Genomic DNA, 20,817 nt, shown 5'->3' on the forward strand with positions numbered 1-20,817 from the left:
TGCTCACAGTGTGTATACGCTTCGTCACCATATCCTGAAGCATACTAAGCTTGGCACTGTAAGTACACATTCTGTCATACCATGCAAGTTAAGTATTACCCTTTTCCCATTTCTGTGCTCAGCACTATGAAGCATGTACTAGATATATCCTTTTTCAATCTATCATGTAAATATTATGTTATTTTTTCCAAAGTATTGTCGAAGTCAGCAAATTGGATAAAGTCATTTCAATTAAAGTCTAGCGAACTTGGTTGTCTTTGTCTGAATAGATGCGTACGGTACGCTACGACGTACCAGGGCACGCTGCGGCGTGAAAGGGCGTACGCATCCACTACACGTGGCAGCAACAGTAATTGGTCTTTTACCATATATTCTCACAAACACGCATACTTATAAAATAGTACACATTAATGGTAGTTGCAACACATAGTCAGTTATGTCGAAATATAGTAGTATTTATATGTTATATAAGAGTTACATGCATATTAGTGAAATACACGGAACGGGTTGAAGGAATAACATAATGAGTGGTATCATAATGAACCTTGTTACATATCCTACTGTTTGGTTTACTCTGCGAGGGAATCGCAGAGTGCATACACAAGTTATGAATGATAGGGAATTATGAACTACTTAAAACTAAGGAATCTTGGCGGGAAGAGCAGAGCATACCCCCTGCAGAGATGACCCCCTCCTTTGGATTCCTTAGGATGAACCAGCCAATGATTGACAACCCCTGGACATTCCTGAGACCTGGACCAATAGATGCAAGCTATACCATCTTCATTGTATTACTGTATTTGATTGTGTATATAAGCAGCAGCTTGTGATCCAGTGTGCAGACATCTTGTACCCAGACTTCAGGATTGAATGACTGCAATGGATCCAGAGCGCCTGCGATAAGTAACGGCTGTATTTACTATTACTTCGCTTGAGCATATTATTCTACTTATTGCGAATAAATCTTTGTGCGTTGGAAACACAAATCGAGGTTCGACAATCGTTATTGGTTAGCGACAATACGCACATAACAGTATGCTATACATAGCTAAGTTAGTATGCTCTGCTGTGCTTGTATGAATTATTTTTATTGGATACTTTTGCAAGATAATACCAAAAAATTCCCTCCAAATATACTCCCTCCAGAACAAAATTCCCCTATAAACTTCCATACCTCCTGGATGTCTTCCCCAAATCCCATGTTGTTCATTTGTAACAAATTTCCGAACTGAAAAATGTTGAGGTACAGCAAAGTAATGTCTTCCTATCTTGGGATGTCATTGTGCCTAGTTTCTCCCGTAGCACCGATTTTGCATAGGTGATTGCTAGGACATCTGACATTGTTGGGGATTACAAGGAAGAACCACAAAGAGGCAAATAGGAAGCCGTTCTCCACATTTCCACCATGATTAGTTTAGTATAAGTAAAAGCACCTTCCTTTTGTTAAATTGGAGGGGGCACTGTAACACGAAGTTGTTTATTTATTAAGATATGATGAGCCAAAAATCTGGAGAAAACAGTTATAGGTCTTATTTCAATTTAACAAGGGGTAAAAGCGAGAGAAATTTTAGATTTTTATTGCCTTAACCTGTTTAACACTGGTCACTGCATAGACTTCTATGAGACTCCAATGTTACCCAATTTAACAAGCAAAACAGCCTTAAAAAAGGAATGCCATCTCAAGATGGCATTATTATTATTATCACCATTTATTTATATAGCGCCACTAATTCCGCAGCGCTGAACAGAGAACTCACTCACATCTGTCCCATTCCCATTGGGGCTTACAGTCTAAATTCCCTAACACACACACACAGATAGACAGACTAGGGTCAATTTGTTAGCAGCCAATTAACCTACCAATATGTTTTTTGGAGTGTGGGAGGAAACTGGAGCACCTGGAGGAAACCCATGCAAATACAGGGAGAACATACAAAATCCTCACAGATAAGGCCATGTTTCAGAACTGAACTCATGACCCCAGTGCTGTAAGGCAGAAGCGCTAACCACTAGTCCACTGTGCTGCCCCATATCAGTGTCCATAGCCCTCCATCAACTCAGGAGTAGTCTCTGTGGATCCGTCGCCGATCCCATCGCTATGTGCATGCGCAGTAGCCAAAGAGGTGTCAGATCTTCCTTTCACTTGCAGCATTAAGTTTCCGGTGAAAAAGTTTTTAATTATTTTAGGCTGGGGGTGCCACTAGTTCTCGCCAATAAGCCCAGGCATGGTAAATGTCTGCAGAAGTACATTTTGTATATCTGCGGTTTGCAGCAATACAAAATCATACTCACTAATGCCCACAATCCACCAATGATAAATAGACACCTAAGTGTGGTTGCCCAAATGACTATAGGAAAACCCACTATCACTGTCGATGATAGAATTAAAGCAGTGTAAGTAGAGGGAATGGAGATAAGCTGTGGTGTAGTTATTTGTGTATGTCCAAGTCTACATCTGAACATGGAGTATGTGTTATGATTGGGTTTGAGTTATATTAAGGGAGTGCTGCAGCCATAAAACAACTCTCTTTGGTCTCTGCAAGAGTAGATTTCTTTTCTCTTGGCGAGCTAATCCTGTGTGGCGCTTCTATTTAGTGTTATCTGACAAGTGTTCTTATAGAAGTCAGTTCCATGAAAGATGAAAAGTGAAAACCAAAACATAGGTAAAAAGTAAAACATTATATATTTTGGCAAAAATTAACTTGCATCTGAAATAAAGGTATTGGTATGTAACCCCCACTGTGGTGTGGGGTGCGAAGCCCTGGCTAGCTGAGGGGCATGGGTGTAGATGACCAGTGGGTCCCTGCACATGCAGGTGTTTCTTTGGAAGTAGTGGGACACGGGTAATGTCACTGTGGTGCAGTGTAATAAAAGTCAAAATAATTTGGGCTCCAGACCATCTCTATCACAAACTGAACTCTTTATTTACACTCCTCTTCCTCCAGCACGATAATCATAATGGCTGCAGCAATAAAGAAATATATACACAGCTCCTTACTCTCTCCAGCACAGATCTTAATGAGCAATACGAATATGGTTGCAAGTATCTCTCCTTACTCCTCCTGCACAGTTCTTAATGTTATCTAGATGTAATTATAACATAGTTCACACGTCTCCTATAGTACATTGCTCCATACTTCACTGCAGTTCACCCCTTCTCTGCAGGATTATTCACATGAATGCTAACAGGCAGGCAACTTCTCAATGCAGTTCTGACACACGCTGTGTAACTCTCAACTGCAGCTCACCCCTCCTCTGCGGGGATGATTTCTCCTTTGGGCTCTGACACTTTACTATGTGAACACACAGCCCCTGGCTCTGACACTTTAGCTACCATGCCTCTTATAGTAACCCTCACTCCGGGGTCTCTACCATGCAAAATGTTCCCCTCTCTCTCTTGGGGTTCTGTTTAGTGATATGGGGTATTCCCGCCTCACTGGGTTAGGGACTCCTCCCCTCTGTATATGCAGCCACAGTGCTGGTTTTATCACAGTACATACTAGGTTCTCCTGGTCACAATAGTTCTACAGCTACTCATAGTTCAGCCAGAATCAAGTGTAGCTCAAGTGAAACACATATGCAGCTCCTACATCCCATAGTGTATGCATGCTGCCACTTGCAGCAATCCCCCCTTCTCTCCAGGGGTTTCTGCTCTGGGGACTCTCCCCCTATTCAAGCACACAGTACTTGACCTTGCACAGTCACTGCGCTCACACTCCCAGGCAATCCCAGGGCAGCCTGGGAGCTTCCTCCTCACTCTCCCAAGTCCCCAGCCACTAAATCACATCTCTTCTCTGCAGGTCCTGTTCTCTATCTCTACCTCTCCCTGGGTCTCTCTCCCCCTTGCTGATAGCCCCTCCTTCTTCTCACTCAGCGTCTCACAGACTGCGCTGGGTTATCACCATAGCAACCAGCTTGTGTTACGTTTCACAAACACCTAACTTACTCTCTAGGTGACCCCTCCTGCATTCACTGGGGTGCAAGGTTTACTAAAATGCCACTATTTACATGTAATAATGTGCGCTTGGATCATCATTATCAGCATCCTATATTTATATGTAACCACAGAATCTGTAGCGCCAAACAAGCAACAGAACAAAATACCAGCCATGGTCCATAGACATTTTGGTATGTTCAGTGACTTCCCGATTAAAATTGTCCCAGGGATTTGTGACTTGTGTCAGGGAAACAAGACAGTAAGAATTGGGCAGGGACTGAAGTGTCTGAAGAAATGAATCCAACAGCTGAATATATTGGCCATATATAAATATGGATTATATATTTTATATATTTTTACTTCCTTACACCATGTTTGATATAAATAAGTATACATGGGTTACCACTCATTTGACCTACACAATGTCAGTTATCCTAAGGGCATACTTACCAACTTTCTCATCTTGAAATCCGGGAGCCTGCGGAGGAGGTGGGCGTAACGGGGGCGGGGCTCCAAAATGCACGTCACCGGGAATCGCGGCTTTGGAACTTAATTCTGCCCACTTCACTAGGAAGTGGGCAGAATAATCCAGATGCGGGAGATTGCCACACTCGCCCGGGAGTCCGTGAGACTCTCGCAAAATGCGGGAGTCTCCCGGACATTCCGGGAGAGTTGGCAAGTATGCCTAAGGGCTGCTTATATATTGCAAAGAATCCTGGGATGGACAATCCTGTACAAAAGTGTCTTTGAACACATTTTGCAGATGCAAGTCATAGCTGAAGCATTCATACACCTCATATATAGCATATAGAGCACTCAGTCAGAGCTCAGAAAAGGGTTTATAATCAGTAATGTGATATAGCCTTAGTTCTAGTGCTTCCAGCAGAAGGAGATTTTCTAGCTAAATGGCAGAGCTCTTTCAGATCATCTTTAGCAAGTCCTCTATTGTTAGTGTTTATGCTTTCTTACCATAATTATATGTAGGTGCTCCTTGGGTATAATGAGCTCAGCACACAATTGGAGAAAGCAGACAGTATTGTAGGATAGTCATTATATGTAGGTGCAACCTGGGTATAATGAGTTCAACACAAAGTTGGAGAAAGCAGGCAGTTTTGTAGGATAGTCATTATATGTTGGTGCATACTGGGTATAATGAGCGCACCATATAGTTGGAGAAAGCAGGCAGTTTTGTAGGACAGTCATTATATGTAGATACACCCTGTGTATAATGAGCTCAGCATATAGTTGGAGAAAGCAGGCAGTTTTGTAGGACAGTCATTATATGTAGATACACCCTGTGTATAATGAGCTCAGCATATAGTTGGAGAAAGCAGGCAGTTTTGTAGGATAGTCATTATATGTAGGTGCATCCTGTGTATAATGAGCTCAGCATATAGTTGGAGAAAGCAGGCAGTTTTGTAGGAAAGTCATTATTTGTAGGTGCTCCCTGTGTATAATGATCTCAGCATATAGTTGGAGAAAGCTGGCAGTTTTGTAGGAAAGTCATTATATGTTGGTGCACCCTGGGTATAATGATCTCAGCATATAGTTGGAGAAAGCTGGCAGTTTTGTAGGAAAGTCATTATATGTAGGTGCACCCTGGGTATAATGATCTCAGCATATAGTTGGAGAAAGCAGGCAGTTTTGTAGGACAGTCATTATATGTAGGTGCACCCTGGGTATAATGAGCTCAGCATATAGTTGGAGAAAGCAGCCAGTTTTGTAGGATAGTCATTATATGTAGATGCACCCTGGGTATAATGATCTCAGCATATAGTTGGAGAAAGCAGGCAGTTTTGTAGGACAGTTATTATATGTAGGTGCTCCCTGGGTATAATAAGCTCAGCATATAGTTGGAGAAACAGGAAGTTTTATAGGACAGTCATTATATGTAGATGCACCCTGGGTATAATGATCTCAGCATATAGTTGGAGAAAGCAGGCAGTTTTGTAGGAAAGTCATTATATGTTGGTGCGTCCTGGGTATCATGAGTTCAACATATAGTTGGAGAAAGCAGCCAGTTTTGTAGGACAGTCATTATATGAAGATGCGCCCAATGTATAATGAGCTCAGCATATAGTTGGAGAAAGCAGCCAGATTTGTAGGACAGTCATTATATGTAGGTGCTCCCTGGGTATAATGAGCTCAGCATATAGTTGGAGAAACAGGAAGTTTTGTAGGACAGTCATTATATGTAGGTCCTTTCTGGGTATAATGAGCTCAGCATATAGTTGGAGAAAGCAGGCAGTTTTGTAGGACAGTCATTATATGTAGGTGCTCCCTGGGTATAATGATCTCAGCATATAGTTGGAGAAAGCAGGCAGTTTTGTAGGACAGTCATTATATGTAGGTGCTCCCTGGGTATAATGATCTCAGCATATAGTTGGAGAAAGCAGGCAGTTTTGTAGGACAGTCATTATATGTAGGTGCATCCTGTGTATAATGAGCTCAGCATATAGTTGGAGAAAGCAGGCAGTTTTGTAGGACAGTTCCTAATTCTTCTGACCTAAGTGAAAAGAGCACAGGGAGTGGGCATATGTTTACTTGTTTAATGTGAAGATGACGGAAGTACATGGTATTGAAGGCTACTGTGAATTAGGAAAAAATTTATATTGTAGCTGCATGACAAACTTTGAAATATACTCATGATGACAGAACAGAAGATAAGAATACAGTTAAGTTGTATATGTAACTCTTCAGACCATACTGCCAACTTGGTATAGTGACCTTAATTTTAACCATTGCCAAAACACCTGCAATTGAAAATGAATGTGTGCTGATTTTCATGCATTCTGGCTTGTTCCAAACTGTTCCAGCTTTTACCCCAAACCTTTCTTTATTAACAATCTAAAGCAGGAACACGATATATATAGATACATTGTGACAGAGTCACTGGATTGGTGTTGAATGTGAGAGGTATATTTCCAAGGCTTTTGGCCTTGTCTACATTGAAACCCCAGGTAAATGTGTGTTTGTTGTAGCTATAGACTGCTATAGACTGCTATAGGAAATAAGCTTGTGGAAAAGCCAGAGAAGGGTCCTGGGGTTTATGGGTGGAGAGAGTAGGGCGGGCTCCATTCATTAGGCCATTCTGAGTCTTCTAGGCCGCCAGCTGTAGACTCATTCAAACTGCACTTGTGCATTAAAAAGCAGTCAGGCTGGATATGCAGTCTCTCAGACCTGGGGAGGAAGCTGGATGCCTTGAGCGAGGGCGTTGGTGAATGTTTAGCTATTGATGGACAGGGAAGGCCTTTTATTTATGTTTTGTTTGTTTGAAAATGCTTAATACAACTGGCTGAAGACAGTTTTACCGAGAATACTGGATTTCATTGCTGCTGTTCACTACTATCTACCCCAGGAGATGTCATCTGTTCCCCTCACGCAGTCACAACATATATATATATATATTTATTTGGAATATTGCAACATGTTACTTCCCCCAAACTATCCCACATATCATAAACAATGTCTATGAAACCTTTAACATGAAAAGTGCACAAAGTATGGTCTGTAAGTAGAGTCAGTAGATAATGGGTGTGTGAAATGTCCTCTTTGGTCGGAAAATGATTTTGAATGACACAGACATGGCTCCCGTCACAATATCTGGACACATAGATCATCAACAATCACTTTGATAACTGGAGAAAAAAATGGAGTTTCCTTTGGTCCTCCAAATCCCTTGTTTCTGTGATATCCTTGTCATATTCTCAAGTAATACTGTCTTGGCCACTCTGTTTCGAGGAATGGCATCATGCTACAAAAAAGGTGTGTTTCTAAACATGTCCATGTGCATTCACAGTCATGTATGCGGCCATCGGTAGGAAAACTTAACTGAGCCGTCACTTTGGTATTAAATAACATTTTTCTTTACAAAAGGTATTCAGAAATAAAGCTATATATAGACGGTAGGACTGAAAAGATGAAGTCCCCTTGTCCTTTGAAATATAATTCATTCCCCACTCATAAATAAATAATGTCTTTCTTGGTCTCTCGTCCATGCTAAGATCAATATCTCTTAACATCTTACTTATTTTATTACTGCTTTTGGTTTTCTGGGCCTGATTGAAAGTTGTTCAGAGGAAATCTTTGGTTTTGCTTAAGTGTCCGTGACATTTAATCATGACTTTCCTTGCAGTTTAATTCCAACCAGTCAATCAGTTAATCCACTTCAATTGATTCCGTGCTCTCTGTTATCGGCTTGCACTCGTTGGGCATCCTCTGATGTCGACTCAGCTGTGTGGCTTGTGTGAAGCTCCTATCGCACCTCTCACACCTAGTGAAGGCAAGAAAAAAAATTAAGACCATGGATCCTCTGTTTTGGGTGTCAGAAGTTTTCTCACTGTGCTTAATAGGAACAGACACTCAAAAGTGGCTTCAGGTTTCGCCATCCCAAAAGGTTTAATTGGTGGCCACTAGCAGTGCCTTGGTGACTATGATAGGGCATGGCCCATCTGATTCAGATCACAGAAATCTGTCAATAGGAAGGGGGAAGGTGATTTCTCCAGAGAGGCCTGTCTTGTCCCTGCACTGATCACTGTCACATCAAATAGATAAAGAACAAAAAGAGATTTTTAGGAGAGAGCCATCAAAGAAGCAGCTTGTCTGCGGTTTTCTGCTCTGTAACCTCTAGAATGAAATTGATGACAAATAGAATTTCACCTACTGCTAATTTAAAATCTGGAATTCAATATCTGAGGTCCTGGAGAGCGGTAAGGTGAGACGTGAGCAGAAAATATATATGTGTATATATATATATATATATATATATATATATATATATATATATATATAATGATACATATATAAAAGAAGACAACTTTTATTTCAAGGATTTAAAGGACACATATATGTATCATACTTGAAAGATTGAGAAATTCAGCATCATCATTATTTAATTGAATGAGCATTTTATAAGTGAGACTTGTGCTTGTTTTACATTTGTGACCTATGTGACCTTCAGTATACAATCAGCATAGTGCATGCATTTTAAATCAGCAGTGCCCAGCAGGTTCATACCTAGACATAGCTGGCGAAGCGGCACTCCAACAGAACAGTCTCATGCGTTGTTCTACGAAAGAGACTGATCTGCTGGGCTGTCAGAAAAAAAAAAATATATATAAGCAATGTCCTGCAGAGCCCTACCCTAAATACAAGCAATGTATAATAAAATGTCTTGTTCTGTAGGCTGACTGGCATAAGGCAGTCTAGCAGCTCTCTTGTGCGGAGCTGCTGACATCATCCGCAGTGCCTCCAATTAAAACATGCAATTACCCTGTCCTATCCTGCAGAACTGAGTGGCCTGTACAGGGGTGGACTCCACACGCAGATTCAGAGCGAATGCCCCACAGAAGAGCCAGCCAAGTAATAGTAATAATATTATTTTATATTTGAAATCTTTTTTTTGGAATGGGACGAATGTTAAGCATGTATGGCTATCAACAAATTTAAATTTGGACAACACTGTTTTAAATGAACCAATGCCATGCTGGGTTCTGGATTGTAACCAAATGTGTTTGTATTCGGTATTGCCTGCACCTACCGTGGCTCTGGTGCTCAAATTTGTAGTAGTTAATTCCAATAAAATCAGGAAATTATCCTTAGTGATAAATAATTATTGTGGCTAAAAGTTTATTAAAATTAGTTTGTTTACAATCATTCACTTTACTTAACATTCATCATATAATCAATAGGAACACAGATACTCCCAGATGTGAGAGTACCGTGGGTTCTACTGTTTTTGTCAAATGGGCATTTCCACTGAATACTATTAGATTCTAAAAACTGAACTGCACATTCCCACTTTTCTTTAAACACTAAGGGCCTGATTCATTAAGAAAAGGAAAGCAAAAAAATTAGTAACTTTCCACCTGGGCAAAACCATGTTGCATTGCAGGGGAGCTAAATTTAAAATGTGGGGACAGATTTATACTTGGGTAGGGTATGTCCTAGATCAACTTTAAATTTCAGTGTAAAAATAAAGCTTTCAAGTATTTGTGTGCCACATGAAAAAACAGCCAGTATTTAACTTATGTGCAAAATAATAAACTAATTCGCACCCCTTGCATTATAACATGGTTTTATGTCCAGGAGAAAACTTACTATTTTTTTTTGCCTTACTCTCCTTAATGAATATTCACTTTTCTATGTGGTGTTAAATGCTACACTTAGCTAGGAATACCCTGATTCTCACAGCTCCACCAGTTTGAACATGCAAAATTTTAACCTTGAGGTAGATGTCGCTATCTTAACCCACAAATCCACGTACTTCTTCATTGTTGCAAAAATAAATGTGTCATTTCACAAAATAGCAGGGCCACGCTTTTGCACTTTTCATTCACTTTAAAATAAAATTTCAAACATAAGTGCAGACGTTACTTTAAAAGAGAGTTTCCCTTCTAGTGTGTGGGTGAGCTTGAAGAAGCTGTCAGTGATTACCATAGAACTAAAAAGTCGGCTGACTCCAGACTACAAGTATAATATCGTTCTGAGGAAATGTAAGTACTTTATGTGTTCTTAAAATATCTCCTCATATTTCCAATGAAGAAGGCTAAGGCTTACAATGTGCTGTAGGTCAGTACAACCTGGCCCTAGCTTGTCAGTGGCAGTAAATTGGCAGAACAACTATTATTTCTAGGATTAGACGAGATTGTGATTTCTTAAGTATATGGGAGTGAAGAGAAACTTTTTACCTCATTGTAGATAAAAAAAAAAAAAAAAAAAAAAAAAAGGATGAAAATCTCCATCACTTTACAGCCAAACTCCAAAGTTACTGGCTCCATGTTCAGTTTATAACCCCTTCATTTTTTCAAAATGAGCTTAAAGCGGACATACAGTGAATTCAGCCATTTGGGGCATTGAACCTAATATTCAGCCTATCAATACAGTTGGAAACTAGGAACTAGTGACATAACTGAGGAATAATTCACTTTGTGCCTCACGCCTCAGCCACGCCACTAGTTCCTATTGAAATGATAGGTCGAATGTAGGTTTAACCCATAAAATGGCTGCCTCCACTGTGTGTCTGTGACAAATCCACTTTAAATCTAACTTCATCAATTTGTCTAAGTGTGCAAACTGGCACAAAATATATCGTACTTAAAATGCATGAAAACATTCCCTAGAAAAATATAAATTTGGCTTTCTGGCTATATATTTACCCTGGCTCGTGAAGCAGTTAAGCATATCATTATAAATAAGTTGTATTTCCTTGATTGTCTTTCTGGGAATATTCTTAACAGCCTGTTCTCCTGTTAAAAAACTGCACTGTGATCTTGACGAATGTAAAATGTCAGCTTTAATGTATCAGACCTATCAGCTCAATGAAAATAACTCAGAAGTATTGATTGCCTAATGATTTTTGGTGTATTCATTAACGTCTATGGGCAGATGATCCTCTCCCAGCGCCTGGAGTGCTGATGACACATTAGTGTATTGCTGATTGTTTATTAGAAAACTGATTAGTTAGTGGATTGGTGTGCCAAAATATACTACCTTTTACTGCGTGACAAACTTGGAATGGAGGCATTTACTACTTTCTTAGTATTTAAGCACCAGTACACAGGTCTGCCCCCTCCCCATCCAAAAACGGCAATATAATGCTGATATAAATGTTTAATATCGCATAATAAAGTTATAAAAAGAATATAAGAGGCTTATGACATTGAAGCCTGAACATTTACTAGTTTCTTGTTGTGTATTCATCAGTCATAGGAATGGATAAGGGACTGTCCTTATTAAACCTTCATCCCTCATGCAATGTAACATGGCCCCTCTATTATTATTATTACTATTATTAATAATAATAATAATAATAATAATAATAATATTATCATTATCTATACAGCACCAGGACACTCTGTAGTATTTTACTATTTCTTTTGTCATCATTTATCTCTTATAGTCTTATTTCAGTTTGATTGTCATTAAAAATGTTGACTTGCCCAATCTCCTTGTCAGAACCAATTCTACTTCTATAATATCCCAGCCAATGAACATACATTTTCCTCTTGTAGCACCATGTTCTACCCCATCTGCTTTTTGAGACAGCAACTAACATATCCTTATCATCCCCCATACAAACTGAGAGACATATGTGTATTAGTGTGGCATACAATATTGAACACTAATATTCTTCCTTTGCTATTATATCTACCAGTGGTCGAAGTGGAAATATAGAAGTGACGGAATGAAAAATGTAACGGGAATGTAAGTGAATGGAATTTAATAGTTTTACAATGAAGGCAGTAGTAAGCGTACCACTGTATATACCCCCACTTCGACCATTGGTATGTACCTACAAAACAAAATATATTAATTCAGACTATTGGTGCAAACACACTGTAATTTCATTGGGTAATTTAGTTGCTTTAAAGAGAGACCCTGGAATAAAAATTAACTTGCGTGGTATCGAAACGATCACCTGGATCCACCGAAATACAGTTGGATTGTACTTATTTTGATTAGGGTGGGTAATAAATCTTGTCATTGGATAACCAGATTTTCCTATATGTAGGGTTACAGCAAAAATCATAACTTTTGCTACCACCCAAATCAGTGTGCCTTAGTCTGATGGCACACGGGCACTTTGTGTGTCTGCGCATTTCAAGCCCACAGAACCTGGTGTTTATAAGCTGTATTTGGACACGGCAATCAGTACATATTTTCTGTGACAAGAGCACATTCTTGCACCCAAGCACACACTTTAGTACCACTACTGCTGTTTACCTCTCCTGGTGGTCAGCTAGGAAGAAGTGATTGTTACAGGGACCAGCAAGGGTGAGCAACTGCTGGAGATCTCTTAATGTTTTGTTTGTGTTCAGCACCAATAATTTCCATTTCAATGTGTGCTAAACCTTTATTACGCTTCATCTCAGCCATCATATAGTACGAGTCACACTAAGAAACTCCAACCTTAAACTTTTATTTCAATAATTGATTTTAACATGAATTGCAGGTCTGCAAGCAATAAATCAGCATGTTAGCCCACAAATAATTTTATTTTCCATGCAATCACATTTGCTCAAACTGTTATTGTGGATGGGTATTAATAATATTGAATTAATTAATATATATTTCAAATTTAGTACAAAGTGCATGAAAATGATGAAACAGGAAAGAATAATTGAGTCAACAGGGTAACAGATATGTAACACCTAAACATTACAATAAATCTATTCTGACCTCAGAACCTCTTCAATTAATTACTAAAATCTATTTACACAGCAGTCAGAGGAAATCAATTACATATCTGCCAGGATTTTAGCATTGCTTTTTCCATTTCTCCTAACAACAAACCCCTAATGGGGACTATTTATCACAGCCTCTGATCTGTAAACACAGAGCTAGGAATCTTCTGATGTTAAGATGTTAAGCCCATTGGTCAAGATAGACTTTTACTTTTTGACTGCTGGAGACCCAGAAACACCTGTTATATCCTATTAACCTCTCAAAATGTGCAATCCTTGGATGTCCTGTTTAGGCGTTTGAACAGTATCACTTATAATTGATGTGACAGTCATGGATTTGAGTTGTTATCCTTCCCTGTCTATAGTCTTGAGAGATGTGGCAGTGGAATTGTCCCTACGTAGTTGGTGTCAAATAAGCAACATGTTCATCCAATAATCCAAGTAGCACAAAAAATAAAAGTAAAAATAAAGTAATAGTAAAAAGTAATTAAAAGCCATCACGATACTGCTCCTGAACAGTTGTGCCCCAGGAATGTGTGATTGCCTACCCGGTAAATTCCTCCCTGCCTATGAACCTTTTAAGTATGTGTCATTTGTATCAAACTTATTCATATTGCTATGTTTGTTTCTTTATTATAAAAATACTCACATTACCTCCCTGTATTTCAGACACCAGTGTTACAACTGAGCAGGGATCACTACTGGTTATTTTCGTTAGCGCAGTTGTTATTGGTGACATCATGCTTCTGTTTTTTGCTAATATACGTCAATTTTTACAAGAACTGCTACTGACCTACATGCCAAGATTGCAGGACTTAATGGGGATGCAGAATGTTGCATCATCTGGTGGGAGGAGCTGAGTGGATCAGGGTGTTCATAGCTAGATGTCAGCTGAGCGCATGATTATATCTCAATCTGCACCAGCATAATAATAATAATAATAATAATACATTTTCTTTAGCAGAATTAGATACTTTAAATGAGATTGAAGGTCTGCAGGAAGCACATTTATGGCAGTGGTCCCTGATTTACAGGCGGAGGCATAGCCTCGATTTCCCCACAAAAAGAATTGGATTTTATAAGGGGCTCAGAAGATTTCAATAGTTGGGAGTCAACCAATTTAATGGAATTCTTTTTTTTTTACCATCAAGGCGCGTTTGATAGGAGTACATGTATTTATAAGCGCACAAATACCCATGTAATAAAAGAATAAAAGTAATTAGTGAGAACAGCCATGGGCTGACATCACAGACTGAGGCCCATGTGATCCAGTCCTTTGCTTGAGTGTATATGGGATCAAATTGGAAATGATCATCTTCCTGTATGTGACCAGCTTAAGTCTAAAGCTGGGTACACACTACAGGGTTTTTGTCCAATAATCGGCTCAACCAGCCGACATACGACCGCTCTTTCGAAAGTCGGGTCAGTCTGTGTAGTGACACGATGGTCGAAAGTCTGCCCAAATGGACGATTGTTGCCTCATTTGGTTGGTCGTACCGTACAATATTTTTGTTCCAATCTCCTTTCTGTTGTGTAGTGTGTATAAGTTTCCGACCGATCCACGATAGTGAGTACGAAATTACAATTATTGCTCTCGACAACATGGCTGTAAAAAGTCGCTAATGGGACAGCTGCTCTTCCCGTTATCGTCTAAAACAAGGCTAGTGTGTATGCAGTCCATGGACCGAGCGATCGGTCCATCGATCGGATGAAAAATCGTTCGGCATAAAAAGTTGGCAGAAAATTCTGTAGTGTGTACCCAGCTTAACTGAGCTAACAATGTGTGCTTATGGAGCATGTCTTGTGCAAAAGTCCTTCAAGGACCAAACTTGAGAACATTTGCAGTAGATTATAAAGGTGTTCTAGGAGCAATAAAACAAAGTGATGAGTAAACAGCTGTTTAATCGCTATCAAATGTAGCATGCAGCATTGTTATCGTTGGTCACAAACAGTGTAGAAATGATATATTTTATATAGTGCTAACATTAGACATTTACACACAATGTAGATATTTCCAATGAAAAACTTAAAGCTTTCAAGGGAAAAAAGTGACTTTCCCAAGGTTTACGTTATGCTATATTTGCTAGAAGGATCCATTGATTCTTTAGGCCCATAGGTCGATCGCCTAGTCACTTGCATGGCCAGAGCGTGCTCACAAATGATTTCCATGTAAACATATGGGACGGACAGAGTAAATCATCCAATGGCCAATATTGTAGCTGTGGAATCATCAAAGCTAAGTGACAAGCAGCTCATATGTTGTGGCCATTACAGGCAAATGAACAGGGTAAAATCTGCTGTTCAGCTATGATTTCTATCATTCCTGTTATACAGTTTACTTACTTAAAAGGTTTTTCCCCTGTGTGCGTCCGGATATGGTTGTTTAATGTGGTTGCACCAGCAAAAGCTCTACCACAATAGCCGCATTTGAAGGGTCGATCGCTGGAGTGGGTGACAACGTGGTTTCTTAGTTCTGACGGTTGGGAGAAGGACTGGGAACAATGTCCACACTGGTAAGGCCTATAAGAGATAGATTACACAATTGAGCTGTTTCTACATGAACTGACATATAATTCATAATAAAAAAAGGTTCATTTAATGCAACTTATAAATGTAATTTTTCTTTTCATTTGTATCTGTTTAATAGACACATTTTACATTCTAATTATTATAGTTATCCTGTTATTAAGCCAACTTCTGACCAATATACTGAAGCCTTTGGTACCTGCCGCCCATTTTAGTCTCTCACATACAGGTATTGGAACATACAGTTTGAGTAACTTACACTGGGAATCCTCCTTAGTAACATGTTTATGTATTGTATTATTTGTTAATACAAGAACTCAGACTACCCTCACTAGTAGTATCACAACGTATAGCTTTTTCCAAGAAACACACACTTCACCATAAAATAGACATTGCCTGAATTAGGGGCAAACGCAGGATTTGCAGAGGGGGGGTTTCCACACCATGCTGCCAGTGGGCGTGGCAAGCATGCATGGGGGCGTGGCTATAATTTTAGACAGTGCTTGGCTGCTCTCCAACTCTTCCTATCCCCGTAATATACATGGGAAATGCTGTGTGTACTACTGCTAGGTACACGCAGCTCTCCCTTTTCAAGCAGAGCCGTGTGAAGTGGGGGCAGGGTCCAGCCACCTCAATTATACAGTGCCCCAGGCTTGGAGGGGGATTTCCAGGCACTGGGAAATCCCCCCTCAGTTTGCCTATGTGAATAAGAAGTCAGAGTACATGTAAATGATTCTAAGCCCTGATGGAACCTTGGATATTATTAATTTCATTAGTTGTTTAAAAATAAGATATATTTCTACGAAATTTACAGTCTAGGCACTAATGTGTGACTCAAGTCACTTGACTTCTAACAAGTTCCAGAAACAATAGTATATATCTGTTAAAGTTACTAGTAGCTTTTTCATATAATATATAATGGGGCTGATCTAGAGTTGAACACAAAATGAGAGTAAATCACTCTTTAAAAAAGAGCACCAAAAACAAGTGTATTTCCACCCATATGCAGAGCCATAAACATCTCTAGATGTGTCCGCCTTAACATCGGCTGCATATGCGCCTGGTTTATGATAAGTCATCATCATCAATGGGTATTTGCACCTGCCCTATAGAAGATACGCCTCCTAACAAGCTATATGTGTGTTTCGGCAAGTCTGGAAGAGCCGTATTTGCGTAAACCTGCCTTTACTTTACTCTGCCAATGTTAGGACGCCCCTTCTCAACCCCATCCCACCTCTCCGGGTGCAGGTCGGACATAAGTGCCTAGAATATTGCAAGTCTGCATAGGCGCATAATGCCTGCACTTTCTGGGCATGCTCAGAGTAATTCCGCGCAAGATACACTACACAAATTGGCGTACCTCCCACTCTGCATCAGCCACGTTGTATTGCAGATTAATTGGTTTTATAAAATGTAAGCCTTTGGGCAACCAAAACATACACATCACTACCAGTATCTAATATTGCAACTGATTTTTCTCTTATTTTGTTAAATTAGGCGTCCTACTAAAAGCCCAGACAACAATTGTTTAATAAACCCATGTTATTTATTTGTTTACAATCAATTGTGTAGCAATGTAAGGGACTATTAACATTTATGACCTCTAGTTATCTAGTTTAAGGCAGCCCAAGAGAGAACACTGTGGCTGCAAATAAAATTCTAGATTATTGTTGTTTCTTAAATCGTAGCTGTTATTCTACTTGATTAATGAGTTAAAGTATAACAATTATTCTCAGGAGATGTATGAAACTAAGCTTTGTCCCATATTGACATTTCGTCATGAATAAAGTGAAAGAAGAGCCAACCCCAGAAGTTACAGATTCAGTAATAGATAACATTTAAAGGGGAGAATATTCTACTTGTAAATGAGATTTAGTTTAATCTTTTTCCCCATAAAACAGCAAAACATATGAGCTATACTTGTTCTACAAGTGACATTACAGATCTTATATTCTGTTCTATATACCTGTGGTTTTCTACTGTTATATACTTGTGGGAAAGGTGTAAGTGGAGAGGAAGAGAGGGAGAGACAGAAAGAGGGAGAGAGAGAGGGAGAGAGAGAGAGAGAGAGAGAGAGAGAGGGAGAGAGAGAGAGTGAATGAGAGAGAGATAGTGGGAGACAGCGAGAGAGAGGGAGAAAGAGGGTGGGAGAGAGAGAGAGAGAGAGAGAGTGAATGAGAGAGAGGGGGAGAGAGAGAGAGAGTGAATGAGAGAGAGATAGTAGGAGAGAGAGAGTGAATGAGAGAGAGATAGTGGAAGTGAGAGAGAGTGAATGAGAGAGAGATAGTGGGAGTGAGAGAGTGGGAGAGAGAGGGAGAGAGAGTGAGAGAGAGAGAGAGAGAGAGAGAGAGGGGGGGAGAGAGGGGGAGAGAGGGGGATAGAGAGAGAGAGAGAGAGAGATAGGGAGAAAGAGGTAGAGAGAGAGGGAGAAAGAGGGAGAGAGAGAGAAGGAGAGAGCGAGAGAGAGACTGAGACTCTAAACCGCTGACTATGTGTGACGGTTTAAAACCGCCACCAGACACGATTCTTAGTAAATTTTCCCCCTAATCAGTAATTGCCACCCACAGACCCAGTTTCAATCCGATTCTTTTTTCCAAAAGTTTACTAAAGTCTTTTTTTCAGCTTCAATTAAGTTCCACTATATTTCAATCATTTAGTTATTTACTCTTTAGTCACTTTATTTGTTCAGCAGTTAAATTTGTATTTCGTATTTAAGTCTAGCATTAATTGTATGGCCTTGGAGATTCCCCTGGGCTCGTGGAAATTCAGACTACTATGGGTCACCTAGTTGATTAAAAGTCTTTTGATACTGGCCAAAATTTTAGTCATTTTTTCATTTAAGAGTCTGTAATGTGTATCTTCTGGTCTTAAACCTATTAAGGTAATGTTCTCATTGTAATAAATAGAACATGTTACTAATATTGAGCAGATTCCCAGCTTATGGACCTTGTTAATAATTGCATTTAGGTGCCCACAATGGAAAATAACTTAGCTGCACGGAGAGATAAAAAGGTGGTGCTGGCACCGGACCAGGGTTTGGCGCCAAGAATGAACTTTCCATCTGGATATACAGCGGTGTTCACTACAAACATTCTTAAAATCCTTTTTATTTTCAGTTGTAAAAATATGTAATTTTAATTATTTGTAAACTTACGTGGTAATTAAATACGGTTAAATTATTTGTTTTAAAAATATGTCATAGAGGTATTCTTCCTGAGGAAGCGAGGTACCCCTATGTATGAGCTATGATGGGTTCAAAGGTTATGGTAATATTATATCGTATTCCATGACCATGTGACTACCATTATAAATAATATATACTTTCCCCGTTAGATATTTTCACTTATATAATCCTAATACGCTGCTGACAATTGTATGTTTTTTTACACACAGGGATTTTCAGGCAGTATTCCTTTCTATTTAACTTAGCATAAGCCTTGGTCAGTGCAGAGTGTCAGTATTAAAGTTGATATTCTCAACTGATGGGTCTTTTTTCTTTTACTTTACTGATAATTGTAATATGATTAGATGTTATATCTCAGCTGCCAGAGTTTTGTGGACATATTCAATATCTGACCTCATTCATCTGACACCTTATGACACTAATAATACACTCCAAAAACTCACTGGGCCTGAGTCATTAAGGAGAGTAAAGCATACAAAGGGAGTAACTTTGCACCTGGGCACAACCATGTTGCTTTGCAGGGGGAGGTAAATTTAAAATGTGGGGATAAATCTACAGTTGGGGTACAGCATGAACTAGATCAACTTTAAATTTCAGTGTAAAAATAAAGCTATCAAGTGCTACCTGAACAAACAGCCAGTATTTTTCTTATGTGCACAATAATAAACTAATCTGCACCCTTTGCATTGTAACATGGTTTGTCCAGGAGAAAACGTACTCATTTTTTTTGCCTTGCTCTCCTTAATGACTCAGACCCACTATGTCGTTTTTAGTCTCTATTGCCTTATTAAATAACCAAAGAAGCAAAAATATTCAAGCCAAAGTTCTTCATCACAGAATTTACTGAAAAATAGCAAGGACTGTTGGAACGTAACTACGATATTGTTTGAAGGTTAAAAAAGCATACTAATTAACTAAGTGTTAATCTATACATATACTAGAAAACTTTGTTAGCGGTTGAGAATAATGACTGGTCAAGTAAGGGAAATGGCTGTTGGCTTAATTTGTACTGCACATTGCCATCTAATGTATCTCAACTCCCATTACACAGGTCCTGTGGATACTTTACAAAGGAAACCAAGCGTATAATAAGAGGCATTATAAATTAACCTGTTTGACCTTGCTGTCAAGTATGAACACAGCTTTAATCATTGTAAGTTTACAGGCTGCTCAACTGATTCTCCTACCTGAAACTTGACTTTAATGTCCCATCACATCCTCTGAAACATATAAACTCCAATACTGAAAGTGAAGCAAGTGTACATATTGTGAGCTCTATAGACTCCTATGAGGGAGGTTAAACTTACATATATGAGTTTGTATGTTCCATAGAATTGTTTGAAAAGTGCATATTGCTTTGGATGCATTGAGTCAATTCTCATTCTACACTAAATCACTCAGTACGTGAGTTTATGTTGACATATTTCCCATATGGTTTATGGTTTAATGGAAGACTATTAAACCATTATCTTCTATTGTCTACACAGAACAATTAATTAGAGTAAAATTGATGACTTTTTGTTCCTCATAAATGTTAAATATTTTATATTTGGAGGTCAAGAGTGTAACTATAGTCAAAGCAGACCAGTAAATGCCATGGGCTACCATCAGCAAAGGGGAAAACAAATGTTTCTAAGAGAGTTATTCTGGGCTAAATAAAGATTGACACAGACTTGATTTTCATCTATGTAGTGTAATTAATTTTTATTATTTAAGGAAATAAGTGACTTCCAACCCCAAAAAGAAGAGGGAGAAAGAGGGGGAGCATTTTTTTGATGTATGTGGGCAGCACGGTGGCTAAGGGGTTAGCACTTCTGCCTCACAGCGCTGGGGTCATAAGTTCAATTCCCGACCATGGCCTTATCTGTGTGAAGTTTGTATGTTCTCCCCGTGTTTGCGTGGGTTTTCTCCGGGTGCCCCGGTTTCCTCCCATACTCTAAAAACATGCTAGTAGGTTAATTGGCTGCTATCAAAATTAACGCTAG

General features: G+C 39.2%; 1 protein-coding gene across 1 annotated transcript in view; it reads right to left on the minus strand.

Annotated features, from left to right (window-relative positions):
- Window positions 1–7,357: 7,357 nt before the first annotated feature.
- The window catches only part of PRDM6 (PR/SET domain 6), a 101,793-nt gene continuing 88,333 nt past the window's right edge, over window positions 7,358–20,817 (minus strand). Inside the window, exons 6-7 of the mRNA XM_075193032.1 lie at window positions 15,466–15,642; window positions 7,358–8,210 (exon numbers count right to left, since the gene is read on the minus strand). Of these exons, the coding sequence (XP_075049133.1) occupies window positions 8,096–8,210; window positions 15,466–15,642 (292 nt within the window). The 3' untranslated portion in view covers window positions 7,358–8,095. The remainder of the gene's footprint in view (window positions 8,211–15,465; window positions 15,643–20,817) is intronic.

The sequence above is a fragment of the Mixophyes fleayi genome, chromosome 1 (genome assembly GCF_038048845.1).
Source record: "Mixophyes fleayi isolate aMixFle1 chromosome 1, aMixFle1.hap1, whole genome shotgun sequence".
Taxonomy (NCBI): Eukaryota; Metazoa; Chordata; class Amphibia; order Anura; family Limnodynastidae; genus Mixophyes; species Mixophyes fleayi.